At 48.8% G+C, this 14,819-nt stretch overlaps 1 protein-coding gene across 2 annotated transcripts in view; it reads right to left on the bottom strand.

The window, feature by feature from the left end:
• Nucleotides 1-14,819, bottom strand: part of BLNK (B cell linker) — a 75,484-nt gene that overhangs the window by 25,613 nt on the left and 35,052 nt on the right. Inside the window, exons 4-9 of one of the 2 annotated variants that reach the window (XM_030334411.1) lie at nucleotides 12,908-12,948; nucleotides 9,160-9,225; nucleotides 8,804-8,960; nucleotides 5,709-5,869; nucleotides 1,374-1,455; nucleotides 313-384 (exon numbers count right to left, since the gene is read on the bottom strand). In XM_030334411.1, coding sequence (XP_030190271.1) covers nucleotides 313-384; nucleotides 1,374-1,455; nucleotides 5,709-5,869; nucleotides 8,804-8,960; nucleotides 9,160-9,225; nucleotides 12,908-12,948 — 579 coding nt within the window. The remainder of the gene's footprint in view (nucleotides 1-312; nucleotides 385-1,373; nucleotides 1,456-5,708; nucleotides 5,870-8,803; nucleotides 8,961-9,159; nucleotides 9,226-12,907; nucleotides 12,949-14,819) is intronic. The other variant, XM_030334412.1, reaches the window with a different exon arrangement.

Genomic DNA, 14,819 nt, shown 5'->3' with positions numbered 1-14,819 from the left:
AGAAGGAGCCAGAAAAGTACCCAAAGAAGTAGGAGAAAAGCCAGGACTGTCTAACAGAGGCCTTGGGATATGGGGGAGAGGGCCCCTCAACATAGGTGCTACGAGACAGTGGATGAGGATGAGCACAAGGCCTTCTGTCACAATTTATGAAGAAATTTGGAAACACAAGCGATTATTTCTTAATACTTGATCTGAGTTGTTTATGTTGTTTGGAATAGATTTAAAAACCAACCCCCCAGATGCAATCGTTTCACACACACACACACACACACACACACACACACACAGCATTGAATCACGCCTATACTTTACCTGACGCTGTCCCAGGAGGAGAGGCTGGCTTTGATGCGTTATTTGGTTTCGTAGATCTATTCACCGTGGGAGCTTAAACACACAAATACATGCATATATATATAACAATGATAAATACAGTTTGTTGAGGGAGATTCACACTTATGGAAAAATGCATCGTGGGAACGATGGGTCAGACCAGGAAATTTGTAAAGAACGGGAAACACAACTGTTAAACACACAAGCCATGAAAAGAAGCCTTCTCCAAAGAAGCATCTTTAGAGTAAATGCATTAATGATTAAGGGAATAATCAATCTCTTGGATTCTGTGGGGTTTGGGGGCGCAATTTAATATCTATTTGTGGTTTCATGGTGATGGGTAGCTCAGGAGGGCCTTGAAGTTGCTGGTAATATTTGGGGAGTGCAGGAGGGGGGTGCTACAGAATGGCAGAGTAAAAACAGGGAATGACCACTTTGGACTCATTTATCAGGTGAGTAATGTTACTTGAAGAGGCATCATGTTCTCCACAGTGACTCGCTCCAGAGTCAACACACCCCTCTCTGCTCCCGGTCCAAGGGTATGTGGCACCGGCTTCTAAAGATCCCTTGTAATTGCACCTGTTACACCACGGAAGGCTTACAAACAAAACGTTTCTCATCGCTTGGGATAGCACTACATGTAAAGAGTCGGGCGTATTTCGCTCCTTCTTCAGTCCTCTGCAGAAAATGTTCCGGTGCCATATTCGTGAGGCCAACACGGTGGCCTGCGGCTTTGTGAGGATTCAGTTTTATGAGAAATCCATTCTACGTGAGGACAGTTAAATAAGAACCTAGCTGCCTTCATAACTGGAGATGGGAGTATGACAGGGTGGAAGGGCATGGGGGACCAAGGGCGGGACAGAGGTGGGTCTCTCCCTGATGCCTCTGCTCGGCCCCCACGGAAGGCAGATGTCGTGACCACAGAGGAGAGAGGCCTGGGCCCGGACTTTCTGTCCCCCCTGTTGGTGCTTGTCACCAGACAGCCTTGCGTGCCCCCATCCACCGCAAAGAGCGTTCGGGCGCTTAAAACTGCAAACGCTTGCCTTTTTCAGCTGGGGGTGAACTGCTTTCTGTGGGATGAATGTAGTTTTCGTCTTCATCCTCCAGAGGAACCACATAATCAGCCTGGAACAAGTACGGAAACGAGTGAGAAGGAGGCCGTACATGCCACGTTCATCGTCTGGGGAGGAAGGATTTTGAAAATACCTTTGTTGAGATAGAATTCACACACCATTAAGTTCCCCTTTGTAAAGTGTATAGTTGGGTGGCTTTTAGTATATTCGCAGAGTGTGCGAGCATCACTCTAATCTAATTTGAGAACATTTTCATCCCCCCAAACAGGAGCCCTGTGCTCATTAGTCACTTCTCATCGATCCCTTCCCGGACCCAGTCAACCACTGATCTACCTTCCGTCTCTAAGAGCTGCCCATTCTGGGCACTGCCTAGAAATGGAGTCACACGACAGATAAGTCTTTTGTGACTTCTTTCATATAGCATAGTAATTTCCGGTTTCAACCACGTATCATGTATCAGTCTTTCACTCACTTGTATGGCCAAATGATAGTCCGTTATATGAATATAACACATTTTGATTATTCGGGTGGACCTTTGGGTGGTTTTCACTTTCCGGCTTTTATGAATAATGGTGCTGTGGACATTGGTGCGCGTCTTTGTGTTGATGTACGTTTCTCTCGGGAATATACCCAGTGGTGGAATTGCTGGGTCGTACAGTGGCTCTGTGTTTAAGTCTGGGGAACTGCCAGACTGTTTGCCAAAGTGCCTGTACCCTCTTCGTTCCCACCAGCAGTGTGCGAGCGCTCCGATTTCTCTGCGTCCTCACCGACACTTGTGACTGTCCGCCTTTTGGAGTAGAACCATCCTGAGATGTAAAGTGGTATCTAATTATGGCTTTGACTTGCATTTCCCTGATGGTTCATGAGGTCGAGCCTCTTTTTGAACGCTTACTGCCCCTTTTTATAGCTTCTTTAGGCAAAAGTCTACTCGACTCCTTTGCCTATTTGTAATTGGGTTGTCTGTCTTTTTTATTATTGGGTTTATTATTGGGTGGGTTCTTTAAATGCTCTAGACAGAAACCTCTTATCAAATATATAATTTGCAAAACTGTTCTCCCATTTTGTAGGTTGTCCTTATTTCTTGGTGGTGTCACTTGTAGCACAAAAGCTTTACATTTTGAAGCCCATTTTAACTAAGTTTTCTGTTGTTGCTTCTGCTTTTGGTGATGTATCTAAGATACTACTGCCTAATGCAAGGTTGTAGGGATTTATACCTTTGTTCTCTTCTAAGAATATTATAGTTTTAGCCCTTACTTTTAGGCCTATGATCTATTTTTGGTTACTTTTTGTACTCTTAAGTTTTCGTATGCGGATATACGGGTCTACTAGCACATTTTTTTAAAAAAACAATTCTTTCCCCACCGAATGGTCATGGCAACCTTGTCAATGATCAATTGACCAGAAATGAGGGGAGGAAGTGATTTTATGCTGACATGAAGCAAATGAGATGATCAGATCCCAAATGTGGTTTTTACCACCCATCTTGGGGGTAGCCAAGGAGGATACCAGGAGAAACAAAAACCAAACATTTACTGAGCACTTACTGCCAGGAACTCATCTGAGTACTCTACATGTGTTATTTCACTCAATCCTTAGAACCACCCAATAATATAGGTACTACCATCGGCTGCATTTCAAGATGAAGAAACTTGAAGAAACTGAGGCCCAGAGAAGTGAAGTAGCTGGCTCACATCCTCATAGGTAAAAAGTAGAAGAGCTGGGGTTCAAGTATCAGTTCAAGGATTGAGCGCCCATACTCTTATCCACTACATTCTAAGACCTGCCTGCCTTCCCCTTCTCTTTCTGTCTTATGTCTACCCTCTCTTCATAATTGCTATTTCTCATCTCTTTCTTCACCTCCACACCTGGCCTCTGTGACCTCGGACAAGTTCTTCAACCCCTTTGTGCTTCATCTGTACCATTTCCTTATCTGTAAAATGGGGGTGATAATAGTACAGATTTCGTAGCGTTCTTGGGAGAGTTTAATGGGATAAATATAAAGTGCTCCGAACACCAGTGGACACCTAGCACTCAAGTGACCGCCACTCGTGTCATTAGGGCACAGGTGTTTCTTCCTCCCATGTTTTGCTCCCTCCCCAGCTCTCTGGTTAGCCTGTACCCCATACTTTTCCTGTAACCTGTACAGCAGAGCTAAGTATTTTTAGTTATTTATGCTTGTGCTTGACTTCTTCTTTTCCTATCTAATGGTTCAGCCAGATCTTAATGTTGGCCTATTTTTTTCGTTTTTAACCTCTTTCTTATCTTGACTGTCCATCTGCCCATTCCAGAATGCAGCCGCCTCCATACTTCTCCTTTTCCCACTGGTTCAAACTTGCCTGAGCCACCTCCACAAGGCTACTATTAGCAAAACTCTGCCTCTCCCCACGGGGGTCCGCTCTCAGCTATTCACAGAAATGGAGAGCCTTATATAACACACACAGTATTCATTTGTATTCTGTGTCTGAATTTATATCTTCATATAGATTTGCCAAGCGCTGAAAGAATTCACAGTGAGCCCCTAACAGCTGGTCTCTGCATCCTGTCCCCTGCTTGGCTTCCCTCTTCTCACCCCAAAAGGTCAGTATCACCTCTCAGACAGACAGATAGACAGAGGACTGGCAAACCTCCTTTCTCTCTCTGTCAGCTGACTTTCTGACTTAAACTTAAACTGTCCCTAGAGTAAAGTCATAAAGTAAAATGCTTCCAGAGGCAGGCAGGGAGACATGGGGACGTGTGCAGAGGAAGGGCATGTTCATGCCTTGTACGAGTGGTGGGGACTATGACCAATGGAAACAAGGTCAGGGATTCACAGCTGAGCCAGAGGACTGCCATGAGGCTCAGCGGCTTTGAGGCCATGACTGGCTCAGTGTTGCCCAGGCTTTCAGTTTTCAGGAGAAACTAGAAAATTGGATTTTGTAAAGAATCTAGAATATGCTAGAAAGGAACATACGACACAGGGAATCCTTCTATGGGTGAGGCACTGTAGTTAGTGCTGTTCTAACACTAAATCCTTAAAATAATCTGAAGAGATTAAAAACCAAGGCTCAGAGAGGTTATCTGGCTCGCCCAAAGTCACACAGCTAATACGGGTCAAAGCAGGAATTTGGGCCTAAATGCTGCCACTATTTTATTTAAGAGTTTCCTTTGGGGCACCTGGGTGGCTCAGTCGGTTGAGCGTCCAACTTTGGCTCAGGTCATGATCTTGCTGTTTGTGGGTTCGAGCTCCCCATCAGGCCCTGTGCTGACAGCTCAGAGCCTGGAGCCTGCTTCGGATTCTGTGTCTCCCTCTCTCTATGCTCCTCCCCTGCTTACACCCTGTCTCTCTCTCAAGAAAAATAAAGATAAAAAAAAAAAAAAAGTAAAGTTTCTCTTTTCCCTCCCCTGCTGGGCTACAAATTATATCAAGGTGGAAATGAAGGTGTTTTTACAACATATTTATACACTATAGGTTTTATCACCTCTAGGCATTTAGAAACAAGTCATTTCTTCAAAAGCTGCAGTAAGATTATGGTTAGAAGTTGCCTTTATTGTGATTTTGTTTCTGAGTTCTGGTATAGGGTTGTTCTGATGGCTAAGTTCGAGGGCTTCACTTTGCCCTTATTTACAATGTGCGGACCTCTGGGAGCCACAACATATTAGGCCTTATCAGTCATTCCTACAACAGTCTGAATGAGTTTACTGGTTAGTTTTCAAATAGGAGCAATTCCATAGGGAATAAGACGTGTAAAAAGCTGGGTGCTGCCAGAGGGGAGATTGGTGAGTGAAACCCAGAGTCGAGTCCTGGACAATCTGCAAAGGTGGGTCCCTGGGTAGCGGCAGCTGAGGGAAAAGGGGGTGAGAGGCAAGGGCTGCCAGCGGGAAGTGAGGTGTGGGCTCCTGTGCACGTTGTGTGGGGTCCCTGACGACTAGGGTCTCTGTTATTTGTCCTCCCGCGCTCCTGTGCACCTTGCAAGAGAAATGTGGAGAAGTGGAGAGGAGGCAGGGCAGAGAAGCAAAGGAGAGTAAAGATAGAGAAATTTATGGAGGAAGGAGAAGATTCACAGGAAACCCCCGAAGAGGCTAATCAGAGGGGCACAGATCCAGTGCTGGTATCACCCATACGCTCTGGGAATGAACGTGCTTAAACTAAGGCCATCCATGCCTTTTTTAGAGAAGAAAACCTTTGGGATTAACGGTGGGGAGTTAGAGGGGTGGGCGAGGAGGAGGAAGGCATGTCAGACGCCAGACGGTCCTGGCCGGTCCCCCTTCCCCCTGCATCCTGCCTTCCACTCGGACTGGGAAGCCTTCAGAACAGATTTAGGTTACCTCATCCTCAAGGTCTTTGGGTTTGGGTGGGACTTGAGGTTTCTGAAGAGAAGTCAGGGCCGGCAGAGTGGAGGTCAGCCTTGTCTTTGCCGAAGGCCAGTTGGGCTTACTTGGAAGTGTCTTGCTGAAGGGCGGAGACTGCCTCTGGCTTGATCGATTGTCTTGAAAGGAACAATGACAAAACAGAAAATGAGAGGGGGGCTCTGGACCATTCCCTGCACCCAAGTATAAAACCACCCACATCTATGTAGTCACAAACAATTATTCCAGGCAGTCCTTAAAAGCGTAAAATGACATGTTAGGCAAAAATTTTCAATTGCCTGTTCCTTACATTACACTCTCCCACGAGAATGACGGCTACAGGACTCAGAAGAGCTTACGGCCCCGCACTTTGCCAGCAGAGTGGATGGCTGACCTTGGCAGCAGGGAGGCCCGAGAGGGGTGTGCTCCTCGAAGGTTCACTTTGCTCTATGAACCCTTAAGGGCAGTGACTCTCAATCCTCCTTACATAGAAGAACCACCTGGGGAACTTTAAGAAAATGGTAAGGCCCAGGCCCCACCCCAGACATACTGGGAAGAACTTGTGAAGAAGGTCTTGGCGTTGATAGTTTCAAGTCTCCCAGGTTATTCTTTTTTTATTATTATTGTTTAAAAACATTTTTTAATGTTTATTTTCGAGAGACAGAGAGAGAGTGAACAGAGGAGAGGCACAGAGAGGGGGGACACAGAATCCGAAGCAGGCTCCAGCCTCTGAGCTGTCAGCATAGAGCCCGACGTGGGGCTCCAAATCACAAAGTGGGAGATCGTGACCTGAGCCGAAGTCGGACGCTTAACTGACTGAACCACCCAGGCGCCCCTCTCTCAGGTTATTCTGAGGTGGATTCAGGGTTGCAGCTACTCATCTGAGTGAACGCACACATTCTTCCTCTCAATGATTTCCCTTCAATCATGGAGGGCCCCTGAGTTACCCCTTGTCGGGAACTGTCCTCGGCATGTGTCAGGGAAGGAACACAAGCCCCACAGCCAAATGGCTCTGAGTTGGGTCCTCTGCTCTGCCCCTCACTGGCTGAGCTCTGTTGGGGCTACTTATTCATTATCCAGCCTCTCTGGGACTCACATTCCTCATTTGTTTTGTTTTGTTTTAAACATTTTATCTATTTATTTTGAGAATGGGGGCAGAGAAAGAGGGGGAGAGAATCCCAAGCAGGTTCCATGCCATCAGTGCAGAGCCTGATGTGGGGCTCGATCTCACAAACCTTGAGATCATGAGCTGAGCCCAGATCAAGAGTCAGAGGCTTAGAAGACTGAGCCACCCAGGCGCCCCCACATTCCTCATTTGGAAAGTGAGGATCATAACATCCACCTGAGAGGGCCACTGTAGGGACTGGGAAGAAAGCAGTGCAAGCTGTGGGAGCAGTGCCTGGCAGAGTGGATGCCTAATCCATAGGACCAATATGGCGACGTGACATGGCCGAGGCGTGAGGCAACAGGGAGTCTGCTCAGTGGAATCTGAGCACCTTGCAGACTGATACGCTGTAGGGAAAGCTTAGCACGGGAGGAACCTGGCGTGTCCCCATCCTGGGAGCAGCCCAGGCACTCACACTGGCTTCTGTCCGACCCTTAACTTCATGAGGCTGCCCCCTGCCCCCACCACCCGGCCGCCAGGCCCACCCCCTGCTCTCCCCCCGGTGCCAGCTCCTGCCCTGTCCAAGGTGTGCCGATCGCTTCACATTGGATGTCTCCTTGGAAGCCTCCCTCTGGGTGTTGTGGTCGGGCTGGGGCTCCGGGTCAGCCACTTTGCTGTGCCCATAACTCTGTCAGGTTTTCTAGTTTTATTTGCAGCTCTTAGAGTTTACTGGGATTTCTTAATGTAAGATCTAAGCCCATCAAAAGTAGCAAAATACACAAGACAGGCTTTGAAGAGCGTGGCCGCGAATAAGCCACTGCGCCCCCTCCCCTTAATTGCAGTTTTCTGGCCTATAAAATGGGCCTGATGCAGCCCCTTCCTTCCCAGGGTTCTGTTGCTTGAACAAGGTCACAAATCTGGTGAGCCAGGGCTTTGGGGTCTGAGAAGCCCAGCGTGCGTTCCAGCTCTGCCACTCCCCAAAGCGGTTCACTCCTCCGAACCTCACTTTCCTCCTTCATAAAGTGAGGATGGATGCCTCTTCCGTAAGCTTCTCGAGAGGGTGAAGTAGGCCACGACTGTGAAGCACGACGCTGTGAGCTACAAACACTCCGGGAGTGTTTCTGTCTTGTTTGCTGTTGAAAGCTCTGGGCTCAACATAGCTGTGGCACACAGTAGGTGCCCAACAGGTGAGTTGTGGCATGAAGCAAGGGTCCATGCTCAGTGCCCTGTGAGGAGGCAGTTAACGGCAGTGATAATGGACACAGAGTCCTCTACACGTAAGGGATCTCTGTACAAATGCTGGCGTCACCGTGATCATCACAGACACACTCCCCTCCACGCCTCTGCTGAACTTAGTCGCCTGCAACCCAAGCTTCTTCCTGGGGGACATTAAAAGTCACACTCAGGTCTGGAGGCGACACCTGAGCTGTGCCCATTTAACCTACAGCTGATTCCACACTTAGAGCTCCTCACCCACCTCCACTCCCTGCTGAAAACCCACGGTCTAGACTCAGAGTGTGGGTTGCCTGCGTAGGGCTGGGCATGAAGGAACGGGGCCATTGGCAGATACTGGGATCCCTGAAGATCATCCTCGTTCTGCACGGATATCTCAAAAGAAATTCCAGAACCTTGTGTGCGGGAAACCCCAAAAGAAGCAGGTACTAACCTCAGGGCTGATTTCTCATGGGATTATCTGGAGTTGGGCTGGGGTGGGGCGGGGGCAACCGTCAGGGCATGCGCCTTTTGTCTTTTACCCGTTTTTACCCTTGGAGACTTGGGAAGGGATAGCGTTCCCCCTCCCCCAGGCAAGCGTTCCATCTGGGGCTCCCTGGCTTGTGAGTGAGCAGGTGACCCACGTGGGGGTGGCCAGGGTGGGAGGCACTCAGCGTTCTGCCAGCCCGGCTCGACCCCCCTCCCCCATGCCTGGCAGGCTGGGCGCCCAGGGTCGGGTGGGGGGGGGCTGCCTCACCTATGTAGTCACCCCTGGTGAAGGGCAGGGCTGGGTGAACGGTTCTCGTCTCCTGCTCGGCGGGCGGCGGCTCGTAACTGTCGTCCCCAGTCTCTTCCGCGGGGAGCACGTACATCTCCGAGTCCGAGTGCTCGTCCGGGTGTTCATAGTCGCTGTCCTGCAAATGCACACCGAATGCTCAGTGCCCTGTCTGTGCTCAGACATCGCGACAGCTCTGGCGTTAGGAGGCGGGAGCTGCTCCCCCAGCGTAGGGACCAGAGAGCGAGGCTTGGAAGGGTTGGCTAAGCAAGGTTGGGCAGCCATCAGAGGCAAAGCTGGGGTTGAGGCCGGGCCTTTCTGCCTCCAGAATTTATCACCTGAACCACTATCCTGGGGGAGCATGTGGACCATTTAACAGGAAGGGTGGCTGAAACTCTGTGTGTCTGCAAAGAAGAACAGTCGGAGATAAAATACATTTTTAGAAGACAGAAAAAGGACGCAATAAAATAGAATAACCAATAGGTTTTGTTTATCATGAATGCTGACGGTTGAGGAAAAAGATTAATATGAAAAGGTAAAGGTTTGCATAGAATATACAGATACCTTTGAGGAGATGAGGTGTGTGTGTGTGTGTGTGTGTGTGTGTGTGTTTTAATAGAGCTGATAAGCTGCAGGGGCTAGGCTTCGACCTGACCCGGAGTCCATTCTCTTTCTTTTTGTTTTTCTTGTTTTAAAGATAAATTTTAGTTAAGTCTTCATGAAATGATCGAATATTGAATATTCAATATGTATGGGAAATACATTCACACAGCAATAGTTCAAAAGGATGTCAAGTCTCCTTCCCAGGCTCTCAGTTCTTCTCCCCAGAGGTGCAGTTCCTAGTTTCTTGTGCATTTTGTTCAGAGATCGCTTAGGCATACTACACCCATATGCATATTCCCGTGCAGGAAATATTTGATCCAGGACTTAAGAGGTCTTCTGTCCACACCGTCTGACACACTGCGTGATTTGTACATGAGCTTCCAATGAATGCATGATGCACCTGCCTTTCGGCCTGTCTCCTTCCACCTGCAATCGCACAACACCGACGCAGGTACAGTGTGACACAAACGCAGTGGTTCCTTCATTGCTGTCTCCTCGGGGCCTGTGGCAGGGACCAGCACAGGACAGGAGCGCAGTATGTTTGCAGCGAATGGATGAGCGAGTGAGTGAGGACCGCTTTCCTCCTGAGTCTGTAGGGACATGGAGGAGAGGACAGGAGAGGGAGAGGGTGAATAGCAGGAGAGGGAGAGAGAAAGGCGGCTGAAAAGGGAACTTTTCCCAAGGTGGTGGAGGAGAATTGGGAGAGAATAGAAGGAAGGAGGAGCTCAAGGAGGGTCCTTGTCCTTGTCCTAAAGCAGAAGAGTCAGGAAGGGACAGGGAGCGGGGAGGTAAGAGAAGTCTTGTACGGGGATTTTCCCAAACCCCTGTTTCAGTAACAGCAGACAGCGAGGCTCAATAATCCTTCCTGACCGTGAATATGAAATTAAGGTGAATAGAATAATAGGAATGATAACAATTATTTTAACATTTCTATGTACTGCATACCTCAGTTACCCTTTACCAGTATCATATGAGAGAAACTGAGGCATGAGGAGTTGAATAATTTGGGGCTGTTCTGTGTTCTGAAGAAGCAGTGACTGTTCTCAAACAGGCGGCCTGGAAGGTGGAGTGAGAGCAGAAAAGCAGCCCGAGGCAAGAACCCGGCTCTGAAAGTCTCATCTAGCCAGCCTGAAGTGGTCAGGGCCCCTCCTCATCCTGGGCAACCAAAAGGCCCGTCTCTGTGGCTGCAGCATCCCAGGGAGACAGCAGTGAACGCGCTGAGAAACGGGTGCTTCATAACCATCTGGAAAGTGAAAGAATCAGTAGGCGCCCAGACGCCTGTGCCTGGGAGGGGGAGACAGTTCAGGCGGCCCACTTTGTCTCAGTTTTCATCGGAGCAGGCACCGTGCTTCCCTAGACTCGATCACCTGGAGGCTGGGGAGCAGTGTGCCTCCTGGGAAGGACACAGGGGTCTTCACAGCCCCTTGGGCAGAGCAGCCTGACTGAGAGGACCAGGCTGGCCGAAGAGGCAGAGGAGGTTGAGGAGGGGCGCCTCTGCGTCAGCTGCTCTTGGCAGGCCAACGCTGACACGGGGCTGCCCATCAGACTGTAACGCCCACGAGGACTGGGCTGCGACCTCAAGAGCAATGGGAGGAGGGGTTCTACCTCGGTTGCAGGAAAGGCCTTCCTGAGAAGGAGACGTTTAAGCCAAGCCTGAAGGACAAGAAGGAGCAGAGCAAATGAGGGAGAATGGGGACGCCCTTTGGTTTCTCCTCTCCTCCCTCTTCCTTCGCCTGCCCAAGGTCCGTGAGTCAAATTGCCGAGCAGGCATGACCTTGACCTGCTGTGAGACTAAGGGCAGATCTGTGCATCTGGGCCGTAATGGACAAGGCCCTGCTGGGGGTGGTGGTGCAAGGAAGGCCGGGCAGGTCCGCAGGGGCTGGATTTCATCTGGCCTGCAGGCTACAAGCCTGGATTTCATTCTGTGTACAATGGGAATCCAATAAGGTCAAAATAATTGTGAGTGAATGTTTACTCAATCTTTATTACAGCAGGTATCTTAATTTTTTGGTTGTTTGGCTTTGGGACACAAGTCACGCTCTCCTCTCCAGGCTGACTCTATTTGTATTTTCTAAGTCCCTACCATGTGCTCTTTTTCTCCAGCCTGCGAGCTCCATTTTCTTGATTTCCCTGTGGTCGTGGACCAGCTCTCAACTTTGCTTCAGACGTGGCTGGGCGCATGCGGCCAGCAGGGGGCGCAGCTGCAGCGCTTCGGAGGGACCAGCGGCTGCCGGGCCCTGGGAGGAACTCCACACCCAGCTGACCTGCAGAGAACCCCTGTCATCCCCTCTTTTTTACACATCTTCGCTCTGCAGTTGAGAAGGGAGATACTCCTGTCTCATAATACGTTGAATATACTCCAGGTGGTGTACACAGTGTGGATGGAGCTGGGCTCAGACTCAGTTGTGGGCACTGGATTGAAGTCCTGGGCTCTCATTACACTGGCCACTGAGTAACTGAATTTCCGTGTGCAAGTCCTTTTCATTCTCTTAGCCTTGGTTTCCTTATCTGTAAAATGGGGTGTGTGGTTGTGTGGAGGCCCTCTTGGATCCTGTCCAGATAAAACACACGTAGAGTGGAGCAGGCTAACATTCTGGATGAATTCCATACAAATGAGGAATAATTGTTACAAAAAAGTTTTTAGGTTGTCTTGTCCCTACAAGACTTCACCCAAGAGAGCAGTGAGCACTGGGGCCCTGTGGGCTACAGAGCCACCTTGGAGAAGTTGACAGTTAATTCTGACACATCACCTTCCGTATCATCACGGCCAGGCCCCTTGCTCAGTCTGTGGCCCCCAGCATCTGCTACTGTCCTCTTGGTCACTGCAAGCACTTTAGAGTTTAAAAGCCAGGTTTTGAGACCTGAGGGCTTGGGTTGGAATTTTGGAACTGCAAGTTACTTAAACTCTCCATGCCTTGGTTTCTTTACCTGTAGAATGAGCAGGGCTGATATTCACAATGTTTGACAACTAGCATGGCTCAGGTCCTGACTTGGCCCTAAAGAGTGTCCCAGAGGCCCCCTGATGCGCCAGGCATTCACTCTTTGATGTTGGTTTTTGATGTTTGGCTCCTGGATAAGGCCCAGGCAGCGATGGGACACTGAGGAATTCAGGGCAGAGGCATTTGTCAACTGATATGGAAATATTTAAAAAACGTTCTAACATGTGTTTTGGCTGTGCTAGTTAGTACTCTGAATACCAGCACTGAAGACAGGGATAAGAATGCCTGCACACAGGGCTGTGGAGAGGCTCACATGAGGTAATGCCGATGAAGCACTTAGCCTGGCACATGGGGGTGCTAGGTCAAGTCAGCCATCATGAGGTTCTTGCTGCCTTGTCTGTAGGTGGCCTTTCCAGCCCAGCCATCTCCCTGCTGGGATGTGCAGCTGACTATGAGCATGTAATTCAGAAACAAGCCCTTCAAAAGGCCTCCCACGGACCTTGGCTGAAAGGATGATCTTCTGATCCCAGGAGCAAATACTTACAAAGTCATCTGACCACTGCTCCTCTTCGTCAGCAAGGTCCTCTGCAGTGGCATGTGGGAAGCAGAAAGCACAAGCGTCAATCTCAGCTCCACCCTGTCCCCAAGCTCCCTGCGCCCACCTTCCTTGCCCCTGGGCTTCCTGGTCCTGTTTCCTTGGCCTTGAACGGTTATTACACATACCTCGTGTTCATCCACTTTCGACTCCTCTTTTTTGAAAAAATCAGTTCTCAAAGCATAAAGGGACGTTCCACTGAGCAGAGAAACAGTACATCTGAACCATGTCCGTTTTTGTTAAGGAACACTTTTGGGACTTTAGAACGATCCGGGAGGCACCTGCAATCCGTACCATGCTGCTTCTAAGGATTCCTTTGAATCAATATATGGATGGTATAGTAGGAAGAGCACTGGACAGGGAGTCAGATAGACCAAAACTCTCATGCAGGCTCTGTTCTTAACTAGTTGGAGGGTAGGCAAGACAATTAACATCTCTGGGCCTCAGGTTTAAGATCGATGGGATCACTTCTGTGATTCTCTGTAGCTCTAACTTTGACTTTCTTATTGGAAAGCATTTACCCGGTGCTTTACTACACGCTGGGCAATATCATCAGAGTTTTGCACTCAATTAGCTCCCTCAAAACCTTACGAGGAAACTGAGGCCTAGAGAAAATAAGCCATTTGCCCAAGGTCAGATAGTAAATAATAGAGCCAGGAGTTGAACCCTGTAGGTAGACTTCCAAGTGCATGCTCTGAACTCCAATGTCACACTGCCTCACTGTCTTTGAGCTCCAGGGTTCAAGTCCTGTCCTCGGCTCTGCAGGCAGTGTAAAAATGGATATAACAGGTCTCAAGTAGCTCAGGATCTTGAAGAATAAAATTGATCTGAATTATGACAGCCAAGGAGAATATTTGACCCCCTTTACTCCAAAACACATTTAGAGAATGAGAAGCTTAGCATCCATCCCATCACATACGCTGACATTAGAGGTTAAATACAATTTACTCAGCTATGTACAGATCAACCAGGCACAGGTCCAGAGGGCAGTGTGGCTCCAGCGACTATCCCATAGAGGCATCCCATTGAGCAGCCATGGCTAGAGGGCCCAGTGAATGGTCCCTGAATCCCCCAGAGCCTCTCTAGAATCTTTTCTTGCCATTTCTAGCCCCTGCTATGGCAGGCTACTGACTCCAGATCTGGGTAGACTCCAAAGAGGCACAAGGAAAAGAATTGCACATTAAAAATGGGGGCCTGCGCTCTGGAAAGCAATGTGGAGGTTCCTCAGAAAATTAAAAATAGACCTACCCTATGACCCAGCAATAGCACTGCTAGGAATTTACCCAAGGGATACAGGAGTACTGATGCATAGGGGCACTTGTACCCCAACGTTTATAGCAGCACTCTCAACAATAGCCAAATTGTGGAAAGAGCCTAAGTGTTCATCAACTGATGAATGGATAAAGAAATTGTGGTTTATATACACAATGGAATACTACGTGGCAATGAGAAGGAATGAAATATGGCCTTTTGTAGCAACATGGATGGAACTGGAGAGTGTTATGCTAAGTGAAATAAGTCATACAGAGAAAGACAGATACCATATGGTTTCACTCTTATGTGGATCTTGAGAAACTTAACAGAAACCCATGGGGGAGGGGAAGGAAAAAAAAAAAAAAGAGGTTAGAGTGGGAGACAGCCAAAGCATAAGAGACTGTTAAAAACTGAGAACAAACTGAGGGTTGATGGGGGGTGGGAGGGAGGGGAGGGTGGGTGATGGGTATTGAGGAGGGCACCTTTTGGGATGAGCACTGGTGTTGTATGGAAACCAATTTGACAATAAATTTCATATATTGAAAAAAAAAAAATGGGGGCCTGAAGGAGGTGTTTAGATCAGAGTGGCCGGATTTTAAACTGTGGC

The sequence above is a fragment of the Lynx canadensis genome, chromosome D2 (assembly GCF_007474595.2).
Source record: "Lynx canadensis isolate LIC74 chromosome D2, mLynCan4.pri.v2, whole genome shotgun sequence".
NCBI lineage: Eukaryota > Metazoa > Chordata > Mammalia > Carnivora > Felidae > Lynx > Lynx canadensis.
Note: the sequence above shows the minus strand (reverse complement) of the source record. Positions and strands in the feature narration are given on the sequence as shown.